Genomic DNA, 14,647 nt, shown 5'->3' on the forward strand with positions numbered 1-14,647 from the left:
CTCTTCTACACATTCACGGTGCGGCCTTAGGCAAGCCACCATTCCCTCAGCCTGGGCACTCTTATCTGGATTGTGGGGTAGTACTGGTCTACTTGCAGGGCTGGTGTAAGGATTATGGAGACAACATATGTGGGATTGCTTTAAACATCCTAGGGTGCTATGTAAATGCCAAGTAACTGTTGCTAGCTTTATATTTACTCTAATGCTGCATTTTAAAATCAAGTTTTTCCATGTTTTAGCTGCTCAGTTACATATCTCCTTTAAAATATTCTGAATTATTGTTGCTGCTTTTAAAGTAATTATTTTAATGGGTTTTATTGGTCTTATACTTGATTTTATAACATTGGTTTTTTGTTATGTATGTCACCCTGAGAGCTTCGGCTATGTGGTGACTCATAAACTGAATAAACACATAAGATCAAATAAATAAAAATAAAAGTATGGTTAATGAGTGGATTGGGGGACACACTACTCTCTCTCAGCAGAGTAGCTGCAGAAGAGAGCCCCCACCCCAGGGAAAGAACCTGGCTATTCCTGTGATAGAAGATGGCCATTTGGTTCCTACTGAAAAGGTTAGGAGAGAGACACAACTGGCTCTCTCTTTGGAGCTATTCAATGCATTCTCTCTGCATGAAATTGGCAGATGTAAGAACATAAAACTCCCCCCTCTGCACACACATTATGACTTAAGCCCCGTCCCCCTATCCAAACTTATCAGTGTTTCTTCATATCAGATTTCTGGGTCTCTTGCTGCCATCCACCTCGGGGCTAATTCAGCTTTTGCAATATCCTTTGGGGAGGCAGCAAGAGAGATACCATCAGCAGAACTGAATGTGGTCTGTGTACTACGGCAATAGCGCACCTTTTGATTTGTATCTTTGCTGTTATTGCCTACATTTTAAAAGCAAAGGTACTACATTAATGGCTTGCATGGGACTATATTATGTGTGAAATATATATACACACAGAAAGTATGGACACCCCCCCCCCCCACAAAGGATGTAAAATGTAAGGCTGAGAACTTGCTGCTGCTTTCAAGTTGCCTCCAAATCAACTTTGTCATTAACTGCTTCGGCACCTGGTACTACAAACAGCCTAATAAAGTACTACCATTATTTATAGTAATAATCATTTGTATCCCACTCTTCCTCCAAACAACTCATGATGGTATATCTCCCCTGCTGCCCTGCATTTTATCCCCACTCAACAACCTTGTGAGGAAGGTTAGGCTGAAAATGGCCCAAGGTCACTCAGGGAGCTTCATATCTGAGTGGGAATTTGAAATCTAGTCTTAAAGTTCCAAGTCCACTACACTGACACTCTGGGTCTCTTCTCTAAGGAACAGATCTCCCTTGGGGGAAGATGTCTAAGTGAGAGGTTTTGTGAAGCCTCAAGAGCCCGATTGTTCATTATGTATGGAGTCAGGAAGGTGCCGTCTCCAAGTCAGCTTGGTAGCGGCCATGGAAGGTATTAGTTCTAATAGTGAAATAAATCTGTTATATATGTGGTGGAATATACTGGAGGCCAGCAGAAATAAAGTCCTGCTCACCCCTGGGCAAACACATTTTTGAGGAGGGGGAAGACGAACCGAATTAAGCAAGTCCCTTGCCTCAGCTGACTGGCTTGTTGTATCTCTCAAGTATGCTTACTTCAGGAAACACGGGAGCGCAACATCTTTGCATCTCGCTCCCAGCCCCCTGCCTTGGTGCACTGCCTTGTAAGTATCAGCACTGCTAGTATTGTAAAGAAGCTCTGCACATCTCATCCTGCATTAAAAGGCTAGTGTGTTTAAAATTATGGCTGAAGATAATCAGCCCACTGGGAAGACAGAATCACAGTGCTGTCAGCTTCCACTGCTTCATGAATCATCAGCTAAACCCACAAACCTAGGAGGGCCTGAGAGTGTAGCCTGCTTCCCAAATCTGAGGAAAAACATAGATGCCTTTCTTTTCTCCGACAATGACTGGTATCTTTTAATTTGAAATTCACACTCAAGAGACAATGTCACCTTCATTCAAGGTTCCCCCCACCAAATATCTTTACTTCGGGGGGGGGGGGTGTTGTAGTACATAAACACATCCACAGATTGAACCAACCAATCAGTTTAAAGCCATATAGTTAATTAGCTAAATCATGTTTGCTTCAGATTTGCAAAGCGCCGCTTATCCTCTTGGTAGGAAAGAACAAGGTGATTCAGCAGGGAAGCTTTACAAAAATGTGGTTCCTTTGTATTTCATTTTAAGTTGCAGGTGACTAAGACACGTATGGGTAGGAGGGCCAGTAATGCCTGCAGACCGGTCTGCAAGTGTGCTTTCTTTAGTTGCCAACAGTACTAGCAATGCTTACGAATAACTGGATGATCTAAAAAGAAGGGAATAATTTAATCTACTATAGGACTCCCTCTAAGCCTCCCTACTTAAAATGGGTCACAACTGGAAAACTTTCAATTCAATGAAAGATGGATTATTACTTTAACTTCAAAGACACGCTTTGGATCCATTTGAGCAATGAGAGAGGGCCCCTCGCCAAGTAAAGATCATAACGATTTTTGCACACTCACAATTTTGAAAATACTTTACTGCAGCATTTGCCCATTTCTAGGGGGAAAACTCTCCAAAGCTGACCCTGTTCCAATCTGAATTGCATTAATAAATTGAAATGTTTAATAGTTCTAATCGTTTAAAAGTTTGCTGCTTGGCTGGCACTGCTCAGGTGCCAAAATATTTTGCTGATGCAGCTCACAGCATCCCAAGCCAATAGCTACCATAAAGGCTTTGGAAGCAGAAATTCTGGTCTCTTTCCCATCACCTTGTTCTTCAGAGGTCATTCTAATGTGTTAGAATGGTTAGCTGCTACTAATATAATTTCTGTTGCCCAGATGGGCTTGTTTTGCTGGGCAAGTAATGGGGCGGTGATTGTTACATAAGGAAGACGTGAACCTATCTCTGAGATAATATTACTCAGTTTTGTCACTGGAAGGCTGACTCCGCCCTACCCCCTCAACCTACTCAGCACCCTCTTGGACCATCACTTGCCCTGTGCAGCTGCTGCTCACGATAACTGATCCTGTACAACCTGTAACTTTGCCCTCAGACTTCAAGGTCTGGGTGACCCAGTCATATCACAATGGCAAGTGACAGGCAGGACTGGGTCACCAGCAGCCACCTCCACCAACAGCAGAAACCCACAAACCTGAAAAACATGCTCAAGCCCTGTCTGCACAAGTTGTGGGCCTCCCAAAGGCTGCTCCCACATGCACCAGCTAAAGTGAAAATCACAGCAAAGCCATGTTGAAGTACAGCCAGCACTTTTGTGTTGTCCAGCTTTGGAGGCCTATGAAGACCACGTAAGTGGGAGCAAGCACCACGGAACACGGTGGGACTCAATTCCAAGTAAATGTGCTTAGGACCACACTGCAAACCACCTTTAGACTCTACATAGCATACCTGCTTCTACGTAATTACAGGTCTTCTTCCCACAAACACCTTCCTTCTTCGCATGTGTGGTATCTTACTGTATTCAAATAGTTAACATTAATGTAATGTTTGTGTCATAATTTGAAGAGGGGGAGGATGTAAGCAGCGTGTGTGCCGTGCAGGGAGTTGGGATCATAGTATCATAGAATAGTAGGGTTGGAAGGGGCCTATAAGACAATTGAGTCCAACCCCCTGCTCAGTGCAGGAATCCAAGTCAGAGCATCCCTGACAGATGGCTGCCCAGCCTCATCTTGAATGCCTCCAATGGGGGAGAGCCCACCACATCCCTAGGTCATTGGTTCCATAGTTGTATTGCTCTAACAGTCAGGAAGTTTTTCCTGATGTTCAGCTGGAATCTGGCTTCCTGTAACTTGAGCCCATTATTCCATGTCCTGCGTTCTGGGATGATCGAGAAGAGATCCTGGCCTTCCTCTCTGTGACAGCCTTTCAAGTACTTGAAGAGTGCTATCATATCTCCCCTCAGTCTTCTGTTCTCAAGGCTAAACATGCCCAGTTCTTTCAGTCTGTCTCTCTTCATAGGGCTTTGTTTCCAGTCCCCTGATCATTTTGGGGGGATTCTGTTGTGTTTTTAGGGGTGGGTAGCCTGCCTGATAGGCGGGAGCGAGGGGGCATGTGTCCACCTGATGGAGGCAGTAGGGGGAGGGTTGAGGCCCAGAACATACTGAGGCTGGACAGCAGGTGCTGGCGGAGCGCTAGGGGAAAGCCAGGCCACGTAAGGGGAACAAGGGAGAGATGTGTAGTATCGGTCCCCTGCTCCGGGCCTGTCCAGAGCTGAAGGATGGCTGGGGGAGGCGTGACTCCATCTTCTGGCCTTCATTTGCTGCTCTGCAATGCCAGGTCTGTCATCCAGAAAACATCCCTCATCCATGACATGATCCTGGATGTGGGTGCAGACCTGACATGTTTTATGGAGACCTGGCTGGCTGAGGCTGCTGCTCCAACTCTTGCGGCCATGTGTCCAGCTGGATTTTCGTATGCACAGCAGCCGAGGGCTGGGGATCGGGGAGGGGGAGTGGCTGTTATCTACCGAGAGTCCTTGGTCTTCACCAGACCCCCTCTCTGGGAGACCAAGGTTGTTAAGTGCATGTACTGGAGGTTGGGCCCGAAGGGCAGTCTGGGGATTCTGCTCATGTACCATCCACCCCACTGCACGACTGACTCCCTGGCTGAGGTGCTTGAGGTGGTCTCTGATATGCGTGTACAGTCCCCTAACTTATTGGTGTTGGGGGATTTCAATGTACATTGAGGCTGTCCTCACGGGGGCACCTCGGGACTTCATGGAGACCATGGCTTCCTGGGAGCTGCACCCTATTCCAACTGGGCCCACCCATGTAGCCGGTCATGCGCTAGACCTTAAGTTTGTTTCTGGAGAAGCGGGGAGTGATCTGGAAGTCAGGGGTATATCCACCACCCCCTTGTCATGGTCAGATCACTATCTGGTGACATTGGACTTCTCAGTTCCACAACCCCTCCGCAGGGGTGGAGGACCCATTAAAATGGTCCGTCCCAGGTGTTTTATGGATCCGAATGGATTCCTGAACGCGCTTGGGGATCTCTGGAGCACACCAATGGCCACTCGGTTGAGACCCTGGTGGGTGGCTGGAATGTCACACTCACTGGGGCATTAGATTGGGTGGTTCCAAAACGCCCTCTCCCCTTGAACAGGGCTCGGACTGCACCATGGTTCAATCCGCGGTTACGAGCTCTGAAACAGGAGGTGAGATGGCTAGAGTGCCGGTGGCGGAAGTCTCGCTCCAAAGACGATCAGACACGGGCTAGAGCTATATCTTCAGCCTATCACGTGGCGGTGAAGGCAGCAAAAAAGGAATATTATGCTGCCTCCATCGCGTCTGCAGAGTGCTGTCCCAGGAGGCTGTTCCAAGTGGTCCGGAGCCTGGTCGGTCCAGTTGCTCCGGAACCACTGGAGCATTCTAAGGCCTCCTGTGAGGCTTTGGCAAGGCACTTTGTGGATAAAATTGATCGGATTAGGAGCGTTATTCCATGCGCTGTGGATACAGTTAGTGAGCAAGAAGTGGTCTGTGGCAAACCGGTTTTGTGGGATAGGTTCCAGCTTCTTCCTCCTGATGAAGTGGACAAGGTGCTTTAATCTGTCAGGCCGACCACCTGCTTACTTGATCCTTGCCCATCTTGCTCATTATGCTACCCTTAGAGAGGCTGGGTGAGGGGATCAGGGTGGTGGTAAACGCCTCCCTTGAGGAGGGGGTGATGCCATCAGCTCTCAAGGAGGCAGTGATAAGACCGCTCTTAAAGAAGCCCTCCTTGGATCCCCAAGTTCTGAATAACTTTTGCCTAGTCTCAAATCTGCCATTTTTGGGCAAGGTGATTGACCAGGTGGTGGCGATGCAGTTGAAGGCACACTTGGAAGAAACCGATTATCTAGATCCATTTCAGTCGGGCTTCAGGCCTGGGACAGAAACGGCCTTGGTCACCTTGGTGGATGATATGAGGGCGGCTCTGGATAGGGGTGAATGCTCCTTACTTGTTTTCCTCAACCTCTCAGCGGCTTTTGGTACCGTTGACCACCGTATCCTCCTGGACTGCCTGGAGGGGTTGGGCATTGGAGACACCGTATTGCGTTGGTTCCAGTCATTCCTCTCCGGCAGGTACCAGGGGGTAGCACTAGGAGAGGTTTCGGATCTGTGGCCGCTCACTTGTGGGGTGCCACAGGGTTCCATCCTCTCCCCGATGCTATTTAACATCTATGTGAAGCTGCTGGGGGCTATCATCAGGAAGTTTGGGGTGCGGTGTCATCAATATGCGGATGACACGCAGCTCTATCTCTCGTTCAAATCTTCACCAAGGTTGGCCGTAGAATCCCTGTCCAAATGTCTGGAGACGGTGAGTGGCTGGATGGGGAGGAATAAGCTGAAGCTGAACCCTGACAAGACCGAGGTACTTTTGGTAGGAGACAAGAGGAGGCTGGGGGATGCTGACCTGGTGTTGAATGGGGTACGGCTACCCTTGAAAGACCAGGTCTGCAGCTTGGGGGTCATCTTAGACTCCCAGCTGTCCACGGAGGCTCAGGTGTCAGCTGTGAGTCGGACAGCGCTGTACCAACTCCATCTGATACAGTGGCTGCACCCCTACCTTCCCAACCATCTGCTCCCATCTGTAGTATATGCCCTGGTCTCCTTTCGTTTAGACTACTGTAATGTGCTCTACATGGAGTTACCCTTGAAGATGGTTCGGAAGCTGCAGCTGGTACAGAATGCAACAGCTTGCCTGATTAAAGGCAGCCGCTGGCAAGATCACATCACTCCAGTGCTGAAGGAGTTGCACTGGTTACCAGTTGTTTTCCGGGCCACATTCAAGGTGTTGGTTTTGACCTTTAAAGCCCTATATAGTTCCGGCCCAGCCTATCTTAAGGAGTGCCTCCAGCAACACCAGACAGGCCGCTTAACAGGATCAGCCTCGGATGGCCTTCTCTCTGTCCCATCAGCCAGGACAGCTAGACTGGTGAGGACGAGGGAGAGGGCCTTCTCTGTGGTGGCCCCCACTCTGTGGAACTCCCTCCCTAGGGAACTCCGCCATGCCCCCTCTTTAATGAGCTTCTGCCATGCCTTAAGAACATGGTTGTTCAGGCAGGCATTTGGGGTGGGTTAGGGTATTTTTAGAAATATGATGTTTTTAATGTAGAATTTTATTGTTTTAAACTGTTTCTATTATTGTACATCGCCCAGAGTGGCTGGGTGACCAGCCAGATGGGCGATTAATAAATTTAATAAATAAAAATAATTTTTGCTGCCCTCCTCTGAACCCTCTCCAGCTTGTCTGCATCCTTCTTTAAATGTGGTGCCCAGAACTGGACACAGTACTCCAGATGAGGCCTAACCACTGCTGAGTAGAGGGGAACTAGTACTTCCCGGGATTTGGAAGCGATGCTTCTATGAATGCAGCCCAAAAGAGCATTTGCCTTTTATGCAGCCACATCACATTGTTGGCTCATATTCAGCTTGTGATCGACAACAATTCCAAGATCCTTCTTGCTTGTAGTGTTGTTGAGCCAAGTGTCTCCCATTTTCTAACTGTGCATTTGGTTTCTTTTTCCTAGGTGCAGAACTTGGCATTGATCCCTATTAAATGTCATTCTGTTGTTTTCTGCCCAGCGCTCCAGTCTATTGAGATCACTTTGAATTTTGTTCCTGTCTTCCAAGGTATTAGCTATCCCGCCCAATTTTGTGTCATCTGCAAATTTGATCAGCATTCCCTGCACCTCCTCCTCCAAGTCATTAATAAAAATGTTGAAGAGCACTGGGTCCAGGACTGAGCCCTGCGGTACCCCGCTTGTTACCTCTCCCCAGTTTGAGAAGATCCCATTGATAAGCACTCTTTGAGTCTGATTCCATAGCCAACTGTGGATCCACCTGATAGTTGTTTCATCTAGCCTACTTTGATCTAGTTTGCTCATCAGGATATCATGGGGTGCTTTGTTGAAAGTCTTGCTGAAGTCGAGGTACATTATGTCTACAGCATTCCCACAGTCTACAAGGGAGGTTACTTGATCAAAAAATGAGATCAGATTCGTCCGGCAGGATTTGTTCTTGAGAAATCCATGTTGGCTTCAAGGAATCACTGCATTGTTTTCAAAGTGCTTACAGATGGATTGCTTTATCATCCGCTCCAGAATTTTCCCATGGATTGATGTCAGACTGACTGGTCTGTAGTTCCCAGGTTCCTCCTTTTTACTCTTTTTGAAGACAGGGACAACATTAGCCTTCCTCCAGTCATCTGGCACTTCACCCATCCTCCATGATTTCTCAAAGATAATAGACAGTGGTTGTGAGAGCTCTTCTGCCAGTTCCTTTATTACTCTAGGGTGCAGTTCATCTGGCCCTGGATGTTTTATATATGTTTACAAATTTAAAGTGCTTTCATTAAACAGTTAATAAAGACAGGTAGGCTGAGATGCGACCTAGGTAAGATTGATGGCATGCCAAGTAGCTGCAGCAAGTAGAGGCCGTGGCAGCAATCGCAGCTACCCTCTTCCAATGGAGGCACAATTTTTCAAGTGCACACGATTAAAAAGGCTCTAGAGTCACCATTCTGTACCAGCAGGAAGGCACATCTGACTTACCACAATGCGCTTTCCAAGGTTTCCTTGCTGCCAGTCTTTGACAGCTCTTTACTATGCCCTATTGCAGCCATCCCCACCCAATGGGTTGGGCCACAATTCCCATCATCCCCAGCCAGCATGCAAGGGATGATGGGGATTGTCACCCAACCCACTGGGAGGGCACCAGGCTGGGGAAAGCTGCCCTGTTCCACTTTTTCTTCAGGAGTAAAGGAAGCCCCTTCCATAAGCAGCAAGGCACTCATGTCTGTTGCTTTGCACCCAGCACCCTCCCGCACAGCGAGGACAGGCTAGAAAAGCAGGATTTGGAGTAGCAACTGCCAATCTCACCACCACCACCACCACCACCACGCCAACACTCCCAGAGCAGGAGACTCTGGCAAGACCATAAGGAGAAAGAACAGAGCCTTTCACTAAGACAGGACACCCCAAAGTTCAATCATAGATGGCCTTAAACAAGTAACCATAGATGGCCTTAAACAAGTAACCGAAGCACGGCCTTCCTCAGATATGTACTGTGATAAAATTATATGAAAATGTATCGTAACCCATCCAACACCCTCAGGATTGCGTTGGAAAGAAAATCCAAGCCTCTCTGGTTTCAGGAAAGGAGGGTGTGTGTGAAAGAAGGGCATTGCTATATACTGCTGAAGTATTTGGGGAGGAATTATTGATATCGGCCATCAGCACAGTTCCTAACTGGATAATGATCCAATAAAAATTAGTAAAAAACTTGGGAACCTCTGGACTACCCTGTCCTATTTTTCAACACATCATGTTTATCCAAAAGCTGACACAGACACTCAAGATGCTGCAAAGCAAAATGTATTAATCCATCAGAGCACGCTGAAGTCCCATTTCTTCAGAGCAATATATGCCACCAATACGGTGACGGGAAGGAGGTATGCCACTGATGTAGCCCTCTGAATCTAAGGCAATAGTCACTTCTTCATGTAGTTGTATTCCACTAAAGGGCTGTACATCCTGAAACCACTGGGGCTTTGGATTGCTCTGTGCGATATATACGTTTTTATTGCTTCCTTTATGTCAGGGTTTGGTGGCACCTCCCTCTTTTGTGACCTGCCACTACACAGAAGCCAAAGAAAAGACATTTCTCTCCATAACCTCGTCACCTACTAACCATCAAACTATCAAGATTCCAAGTGAGATTTAAGGTTTTGGCACTAAAGCAAGTATTAAAAGTTCCACGGATGCCACTGCCTTGGAAGTTGCTGAGAAGCGTGGTGTGACGAAGAACTCTGCTACACTTAAAGAGAACGGCTGTCTGTAAGTAAAGAATACATTTCTAAATGTATTTTGCCACAGAGATGCCTCTGGCACAGGCCTCTCTTGGACCCATGAACTCTTTGCTTCTGGAACTGCATCATTTTAAGTGACAAGACTAAATGCTGGGTGGAAAGCCACCACTGCTCTAGGGAAGACAGAAGGCCATGAGGCCTGGTTCTCACAAATAGCAGCAGACACAGTAAATGTGTCTTGAACGTACCATTTCAAAATGCAGGTGGGGAGAAGGGGGATGCATGGTTGAATGTCCCCTATATAGAAAAACTTCCTGTATACAGAAAATTTGGTGAGGGAAGTAGAGAGCCTTCTCCCTGACATGCTAGCTTTCTATATGTAGGTAATGTCTCTTCTATAGAGATGGGGGACGGACGGACAGGAAAAATTGGAACACACCAATTCCCCCTACCCATTTTTCCAAAGGAAAAAATAAAGGTTTGGGCGAACACCGGAAAAAAGCCCTCATACAAAACTCTCTCTCTTCTGGAGTGAATGAAATGCTTTTTAAGGCAAGGTTTTACTCCCTCAAAATGTGTAGAACCAAGTTTTTTATATAAGACAATCTACAGATTAGAAAATGATAGCTCCAATGTGTGAAAAGACATGCAAGACTCAAACTCAAGGTACTGTCTTCATGACAGAAGCATATAGGGCCTTCTTAGTTTGTGAATTGTTGCTTGCCTTATTCTAGTGAACTTTGATCTAGTGGCTTCCTATTTCAACTTTTATTTTTTCCTGCTTCTCAGATGTCAAAAGTTAATATACACATGCTTAGGTAGCATAGGGCACAACACTTTGCAGCTCTCGCTCTCTCTCCTACTGCGTACATTCAGAATTTTCCTTGTACAAAACAAATGCATTTTTATACTTTTGAGGCTGCAATCCTATAAACGCTGACCTGGGAGTAAACTATTGAACAGAATGGGTCTTACTTCCGAACAAACATGGAGAGGATTATTCTATAAGGGCCTATGCATGTAATCCTATGCATGTTTAGACAGGAAAAAGTCCTACACCTCCCAGCATTCCCCAGCCAGCCATGCTAACTGAGAACACTGGGAGTTGTAGGATCCTTTTCTGTCTAAACATGCATAGGATTGCTTCCTAAATCTCATAAATCTGCCTGGTAGTTAGCAAATACAATTGTACTAAGTTAGAAATTATGAATTTTATGTTGTCAAACAGTAAAGTAAGTTTAGGGTTGATAAGGAAGTAGTGCATATATTTCAATTTAGCCAAACATTTACACACACAGCCTGCCAAAACGGGAGAAAAAACACTTTTTTCCATGGCTTCAAAATTTATGGAGGTTTTACATCTCTATTCTTGTATAGCAGGCTGGCATTCAGTCACATGAGCTTCATGAGTAGTCTGAAGAAGTACTGTCCAGAGACACGTTTACCAGTTCATCTGCTGTCTGAGAGAAGTAGGCTTTAGGTTTGCCATTTGGTGTAGAACTAAAGTAGTGTAGCTAAGAGTAGTTAAGTAGCTAAGAGACCAAACTAGGAGCCAGCGGAAATCCCTGGTTCAAATCTCACCTCTGCCATACACCTACTATGTTTACTAGCCGCTATTCCCTCAGACTGCCACCACCAGCTGCAATATGGGGGTACAGCTGTTGCAAGGACTATGGAGATTCTATTTGCAATGTGCTAGGAACATACTGAGGCGCTTCAGTAATGCCAATTCGTATCTCTCTAGATGTAGGATACAGTGGGTTATTGCTGCTTTCATAAAGTATAGAAACGTGATCCATGACATGCAAAATCCAGAATTAGGTGATTTAAGGACAGTGGAGAAACACACACACATGCCCTCCAATTAAGTATGATATATACACATGCACAGGATGACAAAACAACAGTTGTAGAACCATTGAGATCTCACCTGAACAGGACTCCTTTGATGACCTGCCAGGCATTTGGAGCTTGCTGTTGGGGCTGGTTCTGTTGCTGGGTTTCGACAACCCCTTCACCTCCCCCTGCAGTTCCATTGCTAGTCACTTGCTTTAAAAGTGGGGAGGAAAATGGGAAGACAGATATCAATAGGAGCCATTTGTCATAAGCAACTGAGAGGCTCAATTTCCTGGCTGTTCCAAAGCCATTTCTGGGAAATGCAACGACTGGAGACCCCTCTTGCCTGAGGGGGTCTTCCCCAACCTGGTGCCCTCCGGATGGTTTGGACTACTATTCCCAGCATTCCTGACCATCGCCCATGCTGGTTGGGACTAATGGGAGGTGAAGTCCAAAACATGTGGAAGGTATCAGGTTGGGGAAGGCTGCTCAAGGGCAACCTTGGGTCTTAATGACTACAACTCTCATCATCCCCACCCAACACTGCCAATGGTCAGGGATGATAGGGAGTTGTAGCCCAATGACATGTGGGGACCCAAGGTTGAGGACCGCTGCTTCATGGGATACGAATGAGTTCATGTTCCCAGGGAAGCTGTTTACATACAGTATTTAAAGCGAGATGTAAAAGTGCCATAGAACACTGATCTGAAGAACTGGGGAAATACAGCGGCTAAGAGTTCGAGGTGCACTTCAAGAAACTCACAGTCCACATCTCAACTTAGCCATGCATTCACAAGCTACCACCCCTCAGCTTCAGCCTCCCCATCTGTAATATGGGGATAATACCACAATCAACTATGTAAAAAGAGGCCTGCTGGATCGAGTCAGCAGTCCATCTAGTCCAGCATGCTATTTCCAGAAACTGCCACACAGATGCTTCCAGGGAGCCCCAAACAGGGTATGAAGGCTATAGTCCTCCCCTGTTTGCTCCCCAGCAATATGGAATTCTGAGAGAGCCATCCAGGCTAATAGGTCTATTGCCGGCTCAATTCCAAGAATTTGTCTAACACAGCCTTCCTCAACCTGGGGCCCTCTAGATGTGCTGGATTACAACTCCTAGCATCCCCCAGCCAGCCATGGCAGAAGGATGGCCTAATCCCCCTTTAAAGCCATCCAAACTTTCCCTTTTAAAGCCATCCTTTGTGGCAGTGGATTCCATAAAGATAATTATGGGCTATGGAAGAAGCATTTTTACCTGGCCGTTCCAGATGAACTACTACCCACAAGCTACTTTGGCCACTGAGTACTAGTGTTATAGGAGAGGGATGAAGACTTCGCTTTCTCCACACCATTAATAATTTCATAAACCTCTTTCATTCTCCCCAGAATAGTTTTTTCTAAACTAAACAGCCACAAACACTTTTGCCTTTCCTTGTACAGAAGGTGTGCTGGCCCTGTGATCACATAGGTGTAGAAAAGGGCAACCAATCTCTATAATACCCCTTCTGAGATAGGAGGACTGGAACTGTGTGTAATATTCCAAATGTGGGTTAACTATAGGTTTATAGAAGGGTGTTCATGTACTTGACCATTTTATTCTCCATCCCCTTCCTAATAATTTGTAACACATTTTATGTAGCAAATGTTATTGCAACCATACACAGCAGAGATTTTCGCTTAGTTCCCTTCCTGGAGAATTACAGCCATTCCAGACTTCATACATTTCTATGTGAACTTGGGATTTTTTTTTTTTTTTTGCTCTAGTGTGCCTCACTTTGTACTCTCTTAGATCAAATCTCACTGCTGTTTCATTCCCATTCACCCAGATCCTCTTGAAACTGTTTGCAGTTTGCTTTGAATCTGGAAAAAAATTATGATTCAAAAGTATACCGCTTTAAACTTAAAAACACAGGGGGTACCAGATTTCAGCACAAAGACATTGTGGGAAAGTCTGGAAGGGGTGGGAAATAAAGGGGAAGTATCATGATGGTTCCAGGTGATATGTCCCTGGAAATCCTAAAGTGAAAAACAAATCTAAAAGGTAACACTGGTGCTAAGATACGGATGACAGGATTAAATGGGCAATGTGTGAGCAGTTTCCCAGCAAAGGGTGGAGAAAACAGGCGTGGAAAGGTAATCCCCTTGGTTCATGCCCTGCAGTAAGCAGCTAAAACCAGCTGCTGAACACTGTTGCCCAAACATCTGATAGCTATGGCAAATGCCTCTGGATTATACCAGGAGACATGCCTCAAATGAATTACTTTTAGAGATCAAAAGAGAAGAAATCTCCCACCCTCAAATGAGCCCACCTGTGTCTGAGGGAGTCACTGTTCTGAGAGTGCTTCCTCTCAGAAGGGGAGGCAAGCACTAAGCAGTAACTCATCCAGAATTGCAGTGGACAGACTCCTGCCCTGAATGATCTTATCACACCCAATGCTGAGACAGGACAACATTGTCCTCCCCAATGAAGGATGAATGGAAATATATTTACAGCACAGCAATGACTCATGTAGACACATGGCAGGCAGCATCCTAAGGGCAAGTCCTTTGGACTGATAGAATACTTAAAAGCAGCTGTTGATTTGTTTCTCATAGCACACAGTTCAGGACTGCCTGAATTTGAGACAGACGAGCATCTGCAGAGAATAACTGTCCTCTAGAATGAGCCACATTTTGGGGCAGGGTGTGTAACATCCCCAGGAACAAGAGACATTGAGAAGGGGAGAGATTATGTCAGGTAGAACAGTTCCCCATGGATATCAGGTGCTTGTTTGTGGGACAAGAATCTCTTTGCAGAGAAAAGAAGGCAACGTCTGCAAACCTGGACTACAGCATTTCAACCAAAAAGGGGCTTTTCCAATGGGAAACATTCATCTGGCTTATGAAAAACTGTTGCATGTGTACACATGTATCAGAAAAAGGCTGCTGGGAAAAAGGGAAGGCAGAATGGGCAGCTGCCCAAG

The 14,647-nt window shown here is 46.2% G+C and overlaps 1 protein-coding gene across 1 annotated transcript in view; it reads right to left on the reverse strand.

The window, feature by feature from the left end:
* The window catches only part of CLPTM1 (CLPTM1 regulator of GABA type A receptor forward trafficking), a 36,188-nt gene that overhangs the window by 19,877 nt on the left and 1,664 nt on the right, over positions 1–14,647 (reverse strand). The window contains exon 2 of the mRNA XM_084814978.1: positions 11,779–11,897. Within this exon, the coding sequence (XP_084671104.1) occupies positions 11,779–11,897 (119 nt within the window). The remainder of the gene's footprint in view (positions 1–11,778; positions 11,898–14,647) is intronic.

The sequence above is a fragment of the Heloderma suspectum genome, chromosome 10 (assembly GCF_057233095.1).
Source record: "Heloderma suspectum isolate Gila_16-S chromosome 10, 16-S_ref, whole genome shotgun sequence".
NCBI lineage: Eukaryota > Metazoa > Chordata > Lepidosauria > Squamata > Helodermatidae > Heloderma > Heloderma suspectum.